The following is a 13,974-nucleotide window of genomic DNA, read 5'->3' on the forward strand; positions in this document are numbered from 1 at the left end:
AATAGAGGGAAAGAAGAAAAATAGTTCTTCAACTCGATTCTGATTTCATGTGGGTCTGTATAAATAGGAGTGGAAAGGTGTCAGTGTGCTGTGGGTTGTGGGGAGGTGGCATCCTTGGGGAGACAAGCGATAGCCAACAGGGCTCCTGTGCAACAGGGTGAGGGGTGCTCCAGAACCAACTTCAACAATAATCTGTAACACCAGAAAGATGGTGGGATGAGGGAAATGGAATAAAAGTAAAATAAAGGTGTGGGGGATAGAAGAAAAAAATATATAATTCAGCCATTGGTTTTTTTGTTTTGTTTTGTTTTTTTTAGCTGAGAACAGGACAGGAAAGAGTTAAACCTCAAATCAGGAAGCAAAAAGTTAAAGCAAAAGAGAAAGAAGAAAAAAAAAAAAAACCACCAGAAGCAGATCTCCTAAATTTCCCATTGCAGCCCAAGGCTGATCCTATTAAAAGGAGAAAAAGAAAAAAGGAAAAAAAAGAAAAAGAAAAAGAAAGAAAACGAAGAAAACAAAAAAACGAAAGAAAGAGAAGCAATTTCATTTATCCTTTTCCCGCACACCTAGCAGCAGATTTTTTTATTATTTATTTACCTCCCCTTTCAGGGCAAGGCCCTCATTTTCTTATTTCGTCCAACTGAGATTGTCCTCCTAGAATGACCTTTTCTTTCCCCCCTTTCTCTTTCACTCCTCCTTTCCTTCGTCCTCCCCCCTCCTCCTCCTCGCTGCCTCCAGGCCATTGCCCTCATGCCAGTAACTAGATAACACACTCTATCAGAGATTTTTAAAAAAATCATTGCAAAGGCACTAGGGCTGATAGTGGCATCAATCCTAGCCTGACACAGGCTCGGGTCAACCATTTATCTCTTCACATTGCCTGTGGTTACTGTGGAGGCCATCTTGGTTCTCTACATCTTAACAACCTTGCAGATGGTCCCTCTCGCTGCTCTGATAGCATCTGCACCTCAAGACTGGCTTTCTGCTTTTGTTTGTGTTTATTTGTTACAGACTCCTCCACTCCCTTTCTGCAAATCCAACTTGGTTTGGTGTGTTCCTACCCCCACCTCTGAAAATATCCACGTCCAAGGCAGGAGGTTAAGAAACAGAGAACGTAAGGGTGAGCTTGCCGGGTTGCTAGAAGTGAAGATTTATAAAAGAATATATACATCACATTTTAGAGAATTTTCATCTGATCCAACTCTCGACTTCCCATCCATTCCCCAGACCAGAATGCATCCATCCTTGTAAGTGGCACATTTCACTCATATCCTGTTTAACCACTCTCAATTTGGTGCAGCGGTTTTCCTCAAAGGGAAAGGCTGGAAAAAAAGCAAAAAGAGGATCTTTCTCCTTTCTGATAACATTCAGCACTCCAAGAAAACAGGACAGATGAAGATGGATAAGCAAAGGACACAGAAGAGAGCATAAGAATGTGTTAGGGCTGTACCAATTTCTGGAGTTAAAGGATGAAGAAGCTTGAAAGACAACATCGCATCTTCAGCCTTAGGTAATGTTTCCAACTGAAGCTACTGGATCTATTTTGTGTGTATATATATGTCTATTGGGAGGTGCTGTATGGAGCCAGGAGTTGGACTTGATAATCCTTTTGTGTCCCTTCTAACTCAGATTTTCTGTGATTCTGAGATTCTACATATTTCAATCATACATCTACAAGCAGAGGCAACCAACTGCAATCTTCTCATCCTCAAAGTGCATCCATCAGACAACAGTGCAGGACAAGGACGGCACTAAAGTGATAGTGAAAGAATATCACGTATCTACTACACAGAGCACAAGAACCCTGCTGGTCCATCGCCTGCAACCCTCACAGACACACAGCGTGGTCAGGGGATCTGGCATAGCTTTATGTCTGGCATGCTCTGTGCTTACACAGAACCTTATATACTTCCCAAGATGCTGTCTTGGAATTGCCACCTACATAAAGTACCAGATAACTACAACATGCAAAATTGTCTCTTCTCCTTCCTCACTTGCAAATAATGATGCCCAGAGAGATGGTAAATGAGGAAAATAAGAACAAAAAAGAAGGCTCTGGGCAGCCTGGTCTGGTGGTTGACGACCCTGCCCATGTTAGGGGTGTTGAAACTAGATGATCCTTGAGGTCCTTTTCAACCCAAGCCGTTCTATGATTCTAAGAAAAAGTGTGGTTCTAAGATAAATACGAATACAAGAGATTTGAAAAGCTAGACCTAACTGTGCTAAGTGGAATCTGAAAAGCAAGAGTGCCTTAAGTGACCATGCAGTTTTCAGATGAAGCCTTTGCTTTTTTGTTGGTTCTGTTTTTTTCTCTCTGACAAGCAAGCAGAGCAGTTATCCCAGTTTCAATCACTGAGCAAAGAAGTAAATGCTATTCTTACACCTCAAAACCTCTCCTTAATGCTGTGTTAAAAAACAAAGGGCAGTGCAGCAGACCCAGGCAGAACCAAAGTCCAAGAAGGCATCTGCACCTAGCAAGTTATTTTTCCATCAGCCCTCCATTTCTTAATGGAGACTCCTTGAGGGCTGGGTTGCAGAGGATTCACTGGCATACCCGTTTAGCTTCCCTATGACTGACTTAATGCACGTGGCATCTCTCCCCCAATGAACATTATATCACCCACCTGGGCCAGAAGAGGAAGGAGGAATCAGCACAGGGTAACTTTGCTCAAACAGCATGCTTACACGATGATTAGGTCTGGTCCACTGATCCGGAATAATATTCTGAAGGCTCACTAAGCATAATGGATTTGGATACATCTAAGCCTGCCAAACCTTCCCATGAGCATCCTTTACACACTGTATCAGTGTTTTGCATGTCTCATCAGCGTCACGGTGGTTGACATCTCATTATGCAGCCAAGGTGGCAGTGGACAGGTACTGAGTGAGCATTAGAACTTCTCCCTTGCATTATTTAATTCATATCCTCCCATTATCCAGTGTATCACGAAGCTGTGAACTAATTAAGTCCTGTGGGATATACAGCCAGTGTTGGAATTTTTTTTCTTTTCTTCCCCCCCCACACACACTTTTCAGTAGTCTAAATTGCATTATATACAGATATAAAAATAATTCTGCAACTCTTCCTGAGATAATAATGGAGCAAGTTACAAACACTAATGATGCTGAATGCAGCGGTGGGGCAGAGGCCTGCTGCTTACTTTCTGTGACCTACTTAAGTTCTACGGTGGCAAGTGTTTCCAATATAAATGGAGGAAAAGGGCCTGAGTCAGTCTCTAAAGAAATCCATTAACGTTATTTTGGAGGAGATATTTGGGCATGGAAGAAATCCAAGGAATATGCCAAGCTGGTGAACTTCAGCCCAATGAAGCCTGCCAAGCAACAGGTCTCCAGCCAGCAGCTTGAAAACTGCTGCAATCTGTGGGGTCCTCTAAATTCAAACACGAGCCCAGCTCATTCTGCACCCATGGCAAACAGAACAGAGTTGGAAGGATGGGTATTGCCCTGTATCTCCAGAAATACAGCTCTTTTCCTCAACTGAGGATCTTACCCATAATTCTTCCAAGAGGTTTAACCGAAACAGCAAATCTGAGGGACTGATTCAAAGCAGCAGGAACAAGGTGAACAGGGGAGATACAGCCTTCTAACTTTGGATGACAGTACAGCCCAATTTTCAAGAACAGGTATGCAACAAGAGGTAGAAGAGCTCTTTCTCTGCAGAATTAGGCTTCATTATCTCATGCAGATCATCTGAAAGTTAAGCTTCCTAGACTTAAGTTCTTTTCAATTAAATATATCTTCATATCTATTTATAAAGAAAATGTTCTCCTCATAAGAAAAAGTGGTGATGCAGTGGCACAGCTGCCAGGGAGGTGGTGGGGTCACCATCCCTGGAGGTGTTCCAGAACCGTGGGGATGCGGCACTGAGGGATGAGGGCGGTGGGCATGGTGGGGTGGGCTGGGGTTGGACTTGGGGATCACACAGAATCACACAGAATGGCCAGGGTTGGAAGGGATCCTGGAGGTCTTTTCCAACCTGAATGATTCTATGATGATTCTCTAGTATTCGGAGCTTCTTCATATCCGAGACAATAAGAAGTCTGATGAACAACCACTTCAATTACCTTCTGAGAAAGAGCTTGTTATGTTTGCTGAATTGTACAGAATTTTTCTGTTTGTGTCCACATCCAATTCCAAATTGTCCAATGTCCAATTCCAAAACTTGGAATTCAAACAGACGGTGAGGCAGCACCATAGAAATGCTTATAACACACGTGGAGGCACAGAGGCATTCACAACATGTTTTTATTCAAAATCCATCTGGCATGGCTATGGTCTAACTCCTGGATGGGTTATGTTAGCTATTTCATGCAATTTTTAGTAATTCTGACACACAGATCTGGGGTGAATTCATGGGCTGATTCGGTCACTGCTTGGATACTGCTCTGCAGAATGAAGGAAAGGAAAAATGGATCATTTCCAGTGCAAGGCTGTGGCTGGCCAAAGAAGATCAAGCTGATGGACCTGTCCCTGCCACTTGCCCTGAAGTAGGATCCTAATGCATGGATTCCTCTTCAATCACACCACGTCCCTTCTGTGAGCTGCCACTAACAGGGCTGCTAAAAACATCATCTCTTTGCACCTTGTGTTTCTCTTATTTCTACCCTATCTTCCAAACCCCAACTGATCATACTATTGATAACCACAGACAGGTCCTACTACATGTCTTACAGGTATTGAAGAAAAGAATGCCCTTTCCCCAGAGCTCATATCCCTTAGACTCCAGCCTTTAATAACAAATATTTGGAGGTTTTATCCCAATTTCTGCCCTGCAACAAGTTTCTTCTCTTCTCTTACCAATGCCCACTCCATGCTCTTGATAACACAAGACTATCAAGCTTTTCTGTCCTGCCTCTTTTCTCTTCTGCCACCCTGGAGCAAACAGTGCTCCACCACCATCTCGCCACCTCTGCTCTCATCCTGCCCAATAACTCAGCTGTTTTAAGGCACACCTGCCTGGGCATCATGCAGCTAGCAAAGGAATAAGCAAGAAAAAATAAAATGGAGAGCACAGTATCTGTGCTTTTGGAGTGCTTTGAGATCCTTTCATGGGAGTGCGATAGAAGTGCCAGATGTTATTATAAAGAGATGCATTCCCGTTACTCATGCACAGAGTTGTGCTGCCTGCTAATAGCACCATTATCCTACTGCACGTGGTGCTATTAATGCATTTCACTGCTTGGTGCAGAACCTGGGGACCATTATTTCCACTGGAAAGGTAAGGCCAGTTCATATGACATGATTTAAATCTCTACAGTGAAGCATGCATATGCTGCACCAGGTCGTAAATCTTAACGGGATGCTGTCAGCAAGAAAAGGACCAAAATTGAAACCATTTATCTGAACTCCCCACCCATCCACCTCTGCTCACCCAGGCCAGTTTTGGGAAGAGGGATAAAATGATTCCAAATGCCTGATGGGTTCATTAAGCAGCAGCAAATCCCAGGTCAGAAAGCACTGCTGGTTTCATCCTGTTCTCCCTCCATTCATTCAGGATGCTCAGCTCCTCGATTCAGCCCAGCAGGGACAAACCTCACCACTCCTTCCTATTCTGGTTGCCACCTGAGCCAAAAAGACAGACTGTCACCATCTCATTGCTGAGACTAAGGGACTACCCAAAGCAGTGGGTGACAGCTCCTCTATGCTGTGGCTCCACTATGCTGTGGCCTATGCTCTGCAGTAGTAGAGACATCTTTTGCATACCTAAAGGAAAGTTGTTGTCTGACCTGACACTGGCCTAAGCATCCTTGTGCTGACCTCTTGCATTTCCTGACTAGAATTGTTTTTGCTTGGCCTTTCCCATCGCTGTGTGTGTTGTGAGTAGCAGAGCTAGCCAACAAGCACATGGGAGAGGAGTCATCCTGCAGAACATGGGAAGGTCAGGGCACTGTAAAGGCTGGCAACGCTAGGAGGGAAAAGGCTGCCTATGATGGTCTTTCCTGGGCCAAGGGGAGACTTAAAAATTATTTTTTTCCTTCTTTTTGTAAAGCAGAATAAAGAAATCACAGCATGGCCTGGGTTGCAAAGGCCCACAGTGCTCATCCAGTTCCAACCCCCTGCTGTGTGCAGGTCACCAACCAGCAGCCCAGGCTGCCCAGAGCCACATCCAGCCTGGCCTTGAATGCCTGCAGGGATGGGGCATCCACAGCCTCCTTGGGCAACCTGTGCCAGTGCCTCACCACCCTCTGGGGGAAAAACTTCCTCCTCATATCCAACCTAAACCTCCCCTGTCTCAGTTTAAAACCATTCCCCCTTGTCCTATCGCTATCCAGCAATGATATTTTAGGATGCTTGACTACAAGAGCAATATACATGTAAAATAGATTTACAGGGCAAATATTCAGAGATTCTCAGCTTATTAAAAGCTTCAGAATCTGATGCTGGAAACACACCAAAATCACTTGGACAGAACACTGCTGCTGCTCTGGGGCAGGGTGGTAGATACAGAATTCTCATTATGGATAGAGATAAAAATTATCACGAGAGCTTTAACATAAATCCTGAGCAAATGAATTTCAGCTTCCCAGGTCTCACCTGTACTAGGAAGGCTGCATAATAATTTGATTTACCAGAGAAAAAAACAGCATTTGTTCTCATAAGCCAGGAGTGAAACTCTCCTCCCTTGTACCGGTAGAACTCCACCAACATCTCAGGAGCTGCTCATTTAGGATGATGACTGAGGGACATTGGGCAGTCACGGAATACCCAGCTGCTCTGAATTCCTTTTCACAAGAGGCACAACCCATAACTCCAGCTCAGCACCTCCAAAAACACCGCAACATCCCAAGAGCTGTGAAAGGTTTGGGTTTGTAATCATATTTGTAGAGATTGAGCCATTCAATGATGTTAGCTCAGAGTCAAGAGTTTTTGTGATAAACACACTGTGGCTGTTTTCCTGCAAGAGAGACCATCCTGTCTCAATTCTGGATATGAAAGAGAAGCAAAACCCACATAGAAGCAGAGCTGCACAAACGCTGAACGCTAAGTCCCTATAGGAAAGCTGGAACTCTGTGTCTCGTGGACAAGATTTCTGATCAAATAACAGAAAACAACACTTTTAGAACAGAATTTGCATTGATGCATCAAAAGGGAGAGTTTGTTTTTTTTAAAAAAAACAGTACACACTGCCCAGAAAATAAGGTAAAGCTCATTTATGTCTCATAAAGCACGATTATCCATAGTTAACCATGAATACAGCTGCACAGCATTACAACTGCTATTCAAAGTTGGAAAGCTTTTAATATTATATATTGCTGCTGCTCAGCCTAAATTGTTTCTTTTTTTTTTTTTTTATTTTTGCCTCCTTTAAATGTACACAATATTACAAATTTAATTTTAAGCTGTTTGAATCAGTCTGTAAAAGAGATTTGATTATACCTGAGTGTTCTGGCCCCAGTTTTTCCATATCTCAGTAATCTTGGCGGTAATTGGCTGATTAGCTCCCTCACACTCCATCTCTGCCTCAGTTTCCATGGTAATGTTACAGGAGCTATTATAGATGAGAACTTCATCTCTTTCCACTTTAGGGCTGAAACGAGAAGGGAGGTTAAATGGGGTGTCATCAATCTTAATGAAATGCAATTATTTTTACTCTTATTAATCATTGCAAGCCATTAGCTTGTGGCAACTCCTGGCCACCATTTGTCAAACTTTGCAAATTTCTGTAATTTTGTTTCCATTCTTTTATTGTTTATTTGTTTTTCCCCCCTTTATCTGCACACGCTTACGATAAAATACATGCATAAATATCTCTCAGTGATGCCTTTCTGCTTCTCCAAACTATCACAAACAGCAGCAAATGCCATTCGAGGACCAAGGAAGATAAGTGCAGACAACAGCAAGGGAATCAGCAGTGCTGGGATCAAAGATGGACTCCTACGTGGAGCAGGGTTTGCTCACGTCCCCCCTCCCCGTCCTACTCACACTTAGCAATAGGGAATGAATAACTTGCGACTCCCTTAGGGCAAGTGGAGAAATTGGAAAAGCCACACAACTGGCTAACTGGTCCCTAATTCCAACTGTGAAAAAATGAGCTCATTTAGGGGTTCCAATTCCTGCTACCCAGCTGATTGCAATGATGCTTTGTTGCTAGCATTGGAACATTAACTTAGTAAATTAATTAAACTTACTTAACAGCCCAGACTAAGCAGATTCGATATATGTGCCAGTTACACTAACAGACATTTGCTCCAAAGCTTCCCCTTGCACAGGAGGGGAAAGTAATAGAGAAAGTGGTGGGGAAGAGATATTTTTTCAGGGTCTTGCTGCTGACAGCTGCTGACTTCGGTAGTGTTTTGTTACGAGGAGCTATAGGATCTAAGATCCCTCAAAGTGAGGGGAAGGCTTCCCCATTTACTTCTGCAGACTTTGGAACACTTCAGTGCCACTCCTCCCTCCTTCCTTTGCCATCGTGCCTTCTTGTCACCCATCAAATACACAAATACACACCTGGCAACTCGTAGGAAGGAGAGCAGAAGCTTCAAATGCCGATTTAGAATCATAGAATGGTTTGGCTTGGAAGAGATCTTAAAGCCAACCCACGGTTCATGGAAAGGGACACCTCCCACAACCCAAGCTGCCCACAGCCCCATCCAGCCTGCCCTTGGGCGCTGCAGGGATGGGACATCCACAGCTCACCTATTCCAGTGCCTCACCACCCCACGTAAAGACTTTTACTCAACAAAATAGAGGATCAGGTTGGTAGAGTCAGGATTTTCAGGAGTTTCCAGCATCCTGAAAGATCCAACTAACAGGATTTGCTGACACACCGAAGTCATGAGCCAAACTGCTACCTAAGTCAACCCAACAGCCAGAGCTTCCTTGAGAGCACAGTGATCAGGATCATTTGGTGAACCTGAATTTTTAAAGCTGGGCTGGGTATGATGGCTCACTGAGCAAACAAGGAGCTGCTCTAACTGCAGGTAGGGGCCTTTGTTCTGTTGCCCCTTTTTTTTAGGGCAGGAGGAGGTTAATGCACTAAAGGAAGCAGCCAGAGTCGCAGCAGCGACAGAAAAAAAGAAAAGAAAAGCTTCCTGCAAGTAGCTGAACCTTTTTAACAGTGAATTTTTATTTCTATATTTAAATGAACCTTTCCCTCTGCTGTATCAATAATCAAAAGCCAGCCGTAGGGAACTACACTCGCTTTTGATAGCAACACTTTGAGAACTGCTCTTGTCCTGCGCGATAATTCAATGGACTGGGCTATCTTTCAAGACTGCAGAGTACTTCTTTTTCATGCTACAAGAAAAAGCTGCATCTTTAAATAACCAACAATTTTAAAGGGAGAAGGGGCATGTTTTCGGCTCACACAGCTCAGTTGGCAACTTGACGCTAATTGAAGTCAATGGAGAGGAACTCCAAGTGGTAATCATAGAATCACAGAGTCATAGAATGGCCTGGGTTGAAAAGGCCCACAATGCTCATCCAGTTCCAACCCCCTGCTGTGTGCAGGTCACCAACCAGCAGCCCAGGCTGCCCAGAGCCACATCCAGCCTGGCCTTGAATGCCTGCAGGGATGGGGCATCCACAGCCTCCTTGTAGGCAAAGAGCCAACTCCTTGCTGTCCTTGAAGAAGTGCACCCGTATCTGTGATGCAGGACGATGTTAAGGAACGGCAAGGTTTTACAAGAAGGTGCAATTTGTGACAGAGAATCAAGGGAGCCATTCACCCAGCAGCGATGTTAACAGACAGTTGCCCTTTTCTTTTCCTAAGGAATATGCATTTGCCACTAGGTGGGCATAAAGTACAGACTACACTAGAAGAAGCTTTGTTCAAAACACCTAAAACTATTAAGAAAGAACAGGAAAGACTGAATGTGTAGTTAAGTCAGCCATGCTTTCTATGCCTTAGTTCCCATCCCGGATGAATGTCTGAACTGCTGAACCTTTCTGCAGAACTCATTCATTTGGTTTTTTATTATTATTTTCACTTACAATTATTAGTTAGAGCAACCAGCATGCATTATTTCAGGAATTCCCCAGAACGACTCATCCTCATCAGCCCTCCTTCTCTGTCCTCTCCCACAGTGAGCAAAACCCACTTTAGAAATGGACTCACCAGAAAAACACATCGATGTGCTGGGAAATTCCTTTTGAGCCCATACTTGAAATTCTACACAAAGTATGAGTGTGAACACAGTAGGAGGGAAATTTAGTGACAACTTAAAAAGGTTTAAGTTTGAAGAAAGCAAAAACAGTAGGTAAAAGGATGATTGATTTGATCTAGAAACTGAAGAGATGTTAAACTCTTTCTGGGACGTAGACAATTAAAAAGGGCAAAAACGTTGATAAGAAAAATAATGAAGCAGTCATAAAATGAACTGTGTGACTTTCCATCACATGACAAACTCAGGTTCAGACCTCCCACCCCCTTCACTCCACTGACACCAGGATGAAGCAGCAGAACTGGAGAAATCCAAACCAGGAAAATGAGCAAAGAGAAGAACCATCATAATAATTCCCCCAATGCAGATTTGTAATCAGTAAAGAGCTGAGCATAATTCTGAAAGCAGTAAGTGAAAGCAGTAATCATGGGCTGCCTCATCACTCTCAAGTCTGAGTTACCTGGTGCCCTTCTACGACGGCATAACTGCATCAGTGGACAAGGCAAGAGCCACTGATGTTATCTATCTCAACTCCAGTAAGGCCTCTGACATGGTACCCCACAACATCCTTCTCTCCAAATTGGAAAGATATGGATTTGATGGGTAGACTGTTTGATGGATGAAGATCTGGTTGTGAGATTGTATCCAAAGAGTGGTGGCCAATGGCTCAATCTCTGGATGGAAATCAGTGAGGAGTGAGGAGTCAATACCGGGACTGGTGCTCTCTAACATCGTCACTGATATCAGCATGGGGTCGAGTGCACCCTCAGCAGCCTGTGGATGACACCAAGCTGTGGGGTGCAGTTGACACACCCAAGGGACAGGATGCCATCCAGAGCAACCTAGACAGGCTGAGAAATGGGCACAGGTGAACCTCATGAGGTTCAGCAAATCCAAGTGCAAGGTTTGAAACTGGGTCAGGGCAACACCTGCTGTCAGTACAAGCTGGGGGATGTAAGGAATGAGCACAGCCCGGACAGCAAGGACCAGGGAGTACTGGTGGTGGACATGAGCCAGCACTGTGCCCTCATAGCAGTTGTGATGGGACAAGGAGAAATGGCTTCAAACTAAAAGAGGGGAGATTTAAACTGGATACAAGGAAGAAGGTTGTTATAATGAGAGTAATTAAGCACCAGCACAGGTTGCCCTGAGAAGCAGTGGTGCCCCATCCCTGCAGACAGCCAAGGTCAGGCTGGATGGGCTGTGAGGACTGATGGAGTTGTGGGTGTCCCTGCTCAGTGCAGGGAGTGGGACAGATGGCCTTGAAAGGGCCCTAACAACTCAAACCATTCTATGATTACCTGCCTTGGAGTTACCCTGCTAATAGCAAAAGGAAAGCAAAGCTCAGCAAGGCAAGGCAAGGCCCCTGAAATTTCTTGTTTTGAAGCTAAATCAATCAGCTTAATTTCAAGTTGCTCCCTCCTATCCTTTAAGTTTCTCTGTTCTTGTGTCCCCTAATACACCCATCCTCTCCATCTCCCAGGATGCTATCAGACACTACCAAGGCACTACAAAGGCTTTGGACACGCCAGCTGTCCAGCTGTACATATTCACTGTCTGGCCTGCAGCTTGCTGACAATGTGCAGATTAGGGTAGAATTCTACTTTCCCCTCCCTCAAAAGGAAACTAATTTCTTCCTGCCCAGCTGAGATTTTCTCTAAACTGGCAAGAATTCCATAATTCTTAAGACATCCAATCCTTATGAAACCCAGCTCGAGTTTATCAGAGCTCAAAAGCTGATGGGGTAAAAACGACAGACCGACAGGCAGATGCTTTAACTGTATTACTGCTGTCCTTGTTCAGTATTCACCAATTCTTCTCACCTCAACACAGGGCATCCAGAAATCCCTTGATGACTCGTAACACTACTGGTGGCATAAGAACCAGATCCTTATCTTGTTCATGAGGATCAAAACTCTGCAACGCCACTGAAGTAGCTGGACTGCACCAACGATCACTCCCCATTGAAACAAAGCATACACAGCACTGCAATGATATTCTAATTCCCTATTTAAGGGCTTAAGTGTCTTTTGCAGAGTGCAATTCATCTATTTATTCCTTACTCCGAGCCTTTCACTCCTGAGGTACACGCTCTGCAGGTATAGGTCTCTACAGCTCTATCAAAGGCAAAGGTAACAATTCACACTTCCAGGCAACTTGGCCTTGGATTTGCAAAACCCAACCACCCCTTGCTGAGTAAATGTTGCACAGCCTGCTGAATTTTCTCTGCAACTTTTTACTCATGAAACTGCTTGGAGAGAGGAAGGGGAGGGGAAAAAAAATACAAAGGCTTCTGCTTTTCATAATGCCTAATCTTTTTCCCCATTGGCATCCACCAGATGTTGCTTTGGATCAGAAGATAAATATTAAAACCTAAGAAGGAACAAAGCAGGCTGTTTACGAGATGGATTTTCTGATGTTTCTCAAACCCTTTAAAAAAGACAGGAGAGGAGGGGAGGGGGGGCGAATAGAAATGCTTTGATAGACACAAGGAATGAATTTCACGACCCAGCAGAGCTCTCTAGCGGTCTCAAGGCTAAATTGCTCTGCTGGCAGCAGCCTAAGAGTTAGGAAACACATCCTGATGTCAACCCGAGAATTAGGAATTATCTCCTTCTGCAGTCCATCGTTTGGCAGGGGCGGTGAATACCTTCTGGGTAGAACTAACCTGGCAACGAGTCCAGCAATGCAGCTCTGGGAAGGGCCGGTGTCCCCCTGCTGCTGCTGAGCTTGGCTCTGCCCACACAGATACAGGTAGGACCCGGGTCCTTGCTGGCGGTAGGAGCCCACCATGACTTGGACATCACATTCAATAATGGTGGATCTGTCCTCTTGGCAGTTGGCAGAAGAGTGGGTCAGGCTGCAGAGAAAGGCCAAGGACGCTGCAAAGACAGGAAGGGAACGAATCACGGAATGGCTTAAGTTGGAAAAAAGCTTAAACCCCACCCAGACCCAATCCTGCTAGGGACTTTTTGTTAAAACCCCCACCTGGGACCAGCTACAATTCTCCTTGCAGAGGGGTACCAGGGACAGGCGAAGCAGTGCCCAGGCGTGGCACCAGGCTGGGACATCCACTGCCTCCCTTCCAAAAATGGGATGAGGGGATCATAGAATCCTAGAGTGGCCTGGGTTGAAAAGGAACACAATGATCACCCTAGTTCCAACCCCCTGCTGTGTGCAGGTCGCCAACCAGCAGCCCAGGCTGCCCAGAGCCACATCCAGCCTGGCCTTGAATGCCTGCAGGGATGGGGCATCCACAGCCTCCTTGGGCAACCTGTGCCAGTGCCTCACCACCCTCTGTCCAGATACTTCCCAAAACAGGCCCAGCAAGGCAAAACCCTCTGCCAGGGCACATTTGCTGCCCTTCGGTGAAGCTGTGGGATCTCAAGAAGGAGAGCAAAAGAGCTGCCCCTGAGCCAGCCATCCCATCAGTGCACCCCAGAGAGGAGGATGTGCTGACCCCGGTGTGATTTGAACACACAGCCTTCTGATCTGGAGTCAGACGCGCTACCATTGCGCCACGAGGTCAGGGACAATCACCCAGAGCAGCCCACGGGTCACTGATGTTAAGCAGATGTTGGCTACAGGTGTCACTGCTTCCCCTTGTGCATCTCAGCCTCCGGTTTGGTACATCTTTCTGGGGGTGAATTGCTTCCCAGCAGCTCCCTGTTTCATGTGGTGTGCCTGAACGTAACTCCCCTTGTATGACAAGGATCCACATCTCTGGGATTGAAAGATCTGAAATCCAGATGCAGATTTAGTGACTGCTGTACAGGCCTGGAGGGCTTCTGGGGCACTTAGGTGAATGGGGAGACCAGTTTAGCACCATGGGTATGCTAAGAGGTGTGAT

At 45.1% G+C, this 13,974-nt stretch overlaps 1 protein-coding gene and 1 non-coding gene across 12 annotated transcripts in view; both read right to left on the bottom strand.

Annotated features, from left to right (window-relative positions):
* Nucleotides 1-13,974, bottom strand: part of PKHD1 (PKHD1 ciliary IPT domain containing fibrocystin/polyductin) — a 240,212-nt gene that overhangs the window by 175,902 nt on the left and 50,336 nt on the right. For all 11 annotated transcript variants that reach the window (XM_042832731.1, XM_042832730.1, XM_042832736.1 and 8 more), the window contains 2 exons: nucleotides 12,793-13,006; nucleotides 7,399-7,549 (listed from right to left, as the gene is read on the bottom strand). In XM_042832731.1, coding sequence (XP_042688665.1) covers nucleotides 7,399-7,549; nucleotides 12,793-13,006 — 365 coding nt within the window. The remainder of the gene's footprint in view (nucleotides 1-7,398; nucleotides 7,550-12,792; nucleotides 13,007-13,974) is intronic.
* TRNAW-CCA lies at nucleotides 13,581-13,652 on the bottom strand. The gene has a single exon. It is a non-coding gene; the product is annotated as a tRNA-Trp (tRNA).

The sequence above is a fragment of the Centrocercus urophasianus genome, unplaced genomic scaffold (genome assembly GCF_019232065.1).
Source record: "Centrocercus urophasianus isolate 14NV4802_14NV808 unplaced genomic scaffold, USGS_Curo_1.0 seq_39, whole genome shotgun sequence".
Classification (NCBI taxonomy): domain Eukaryota; kingdom Metazoa; phylum Chordata; class Aves; order Galliformes; family Phasianidae; genus Centrocercus; species Centrocercus urophasianus.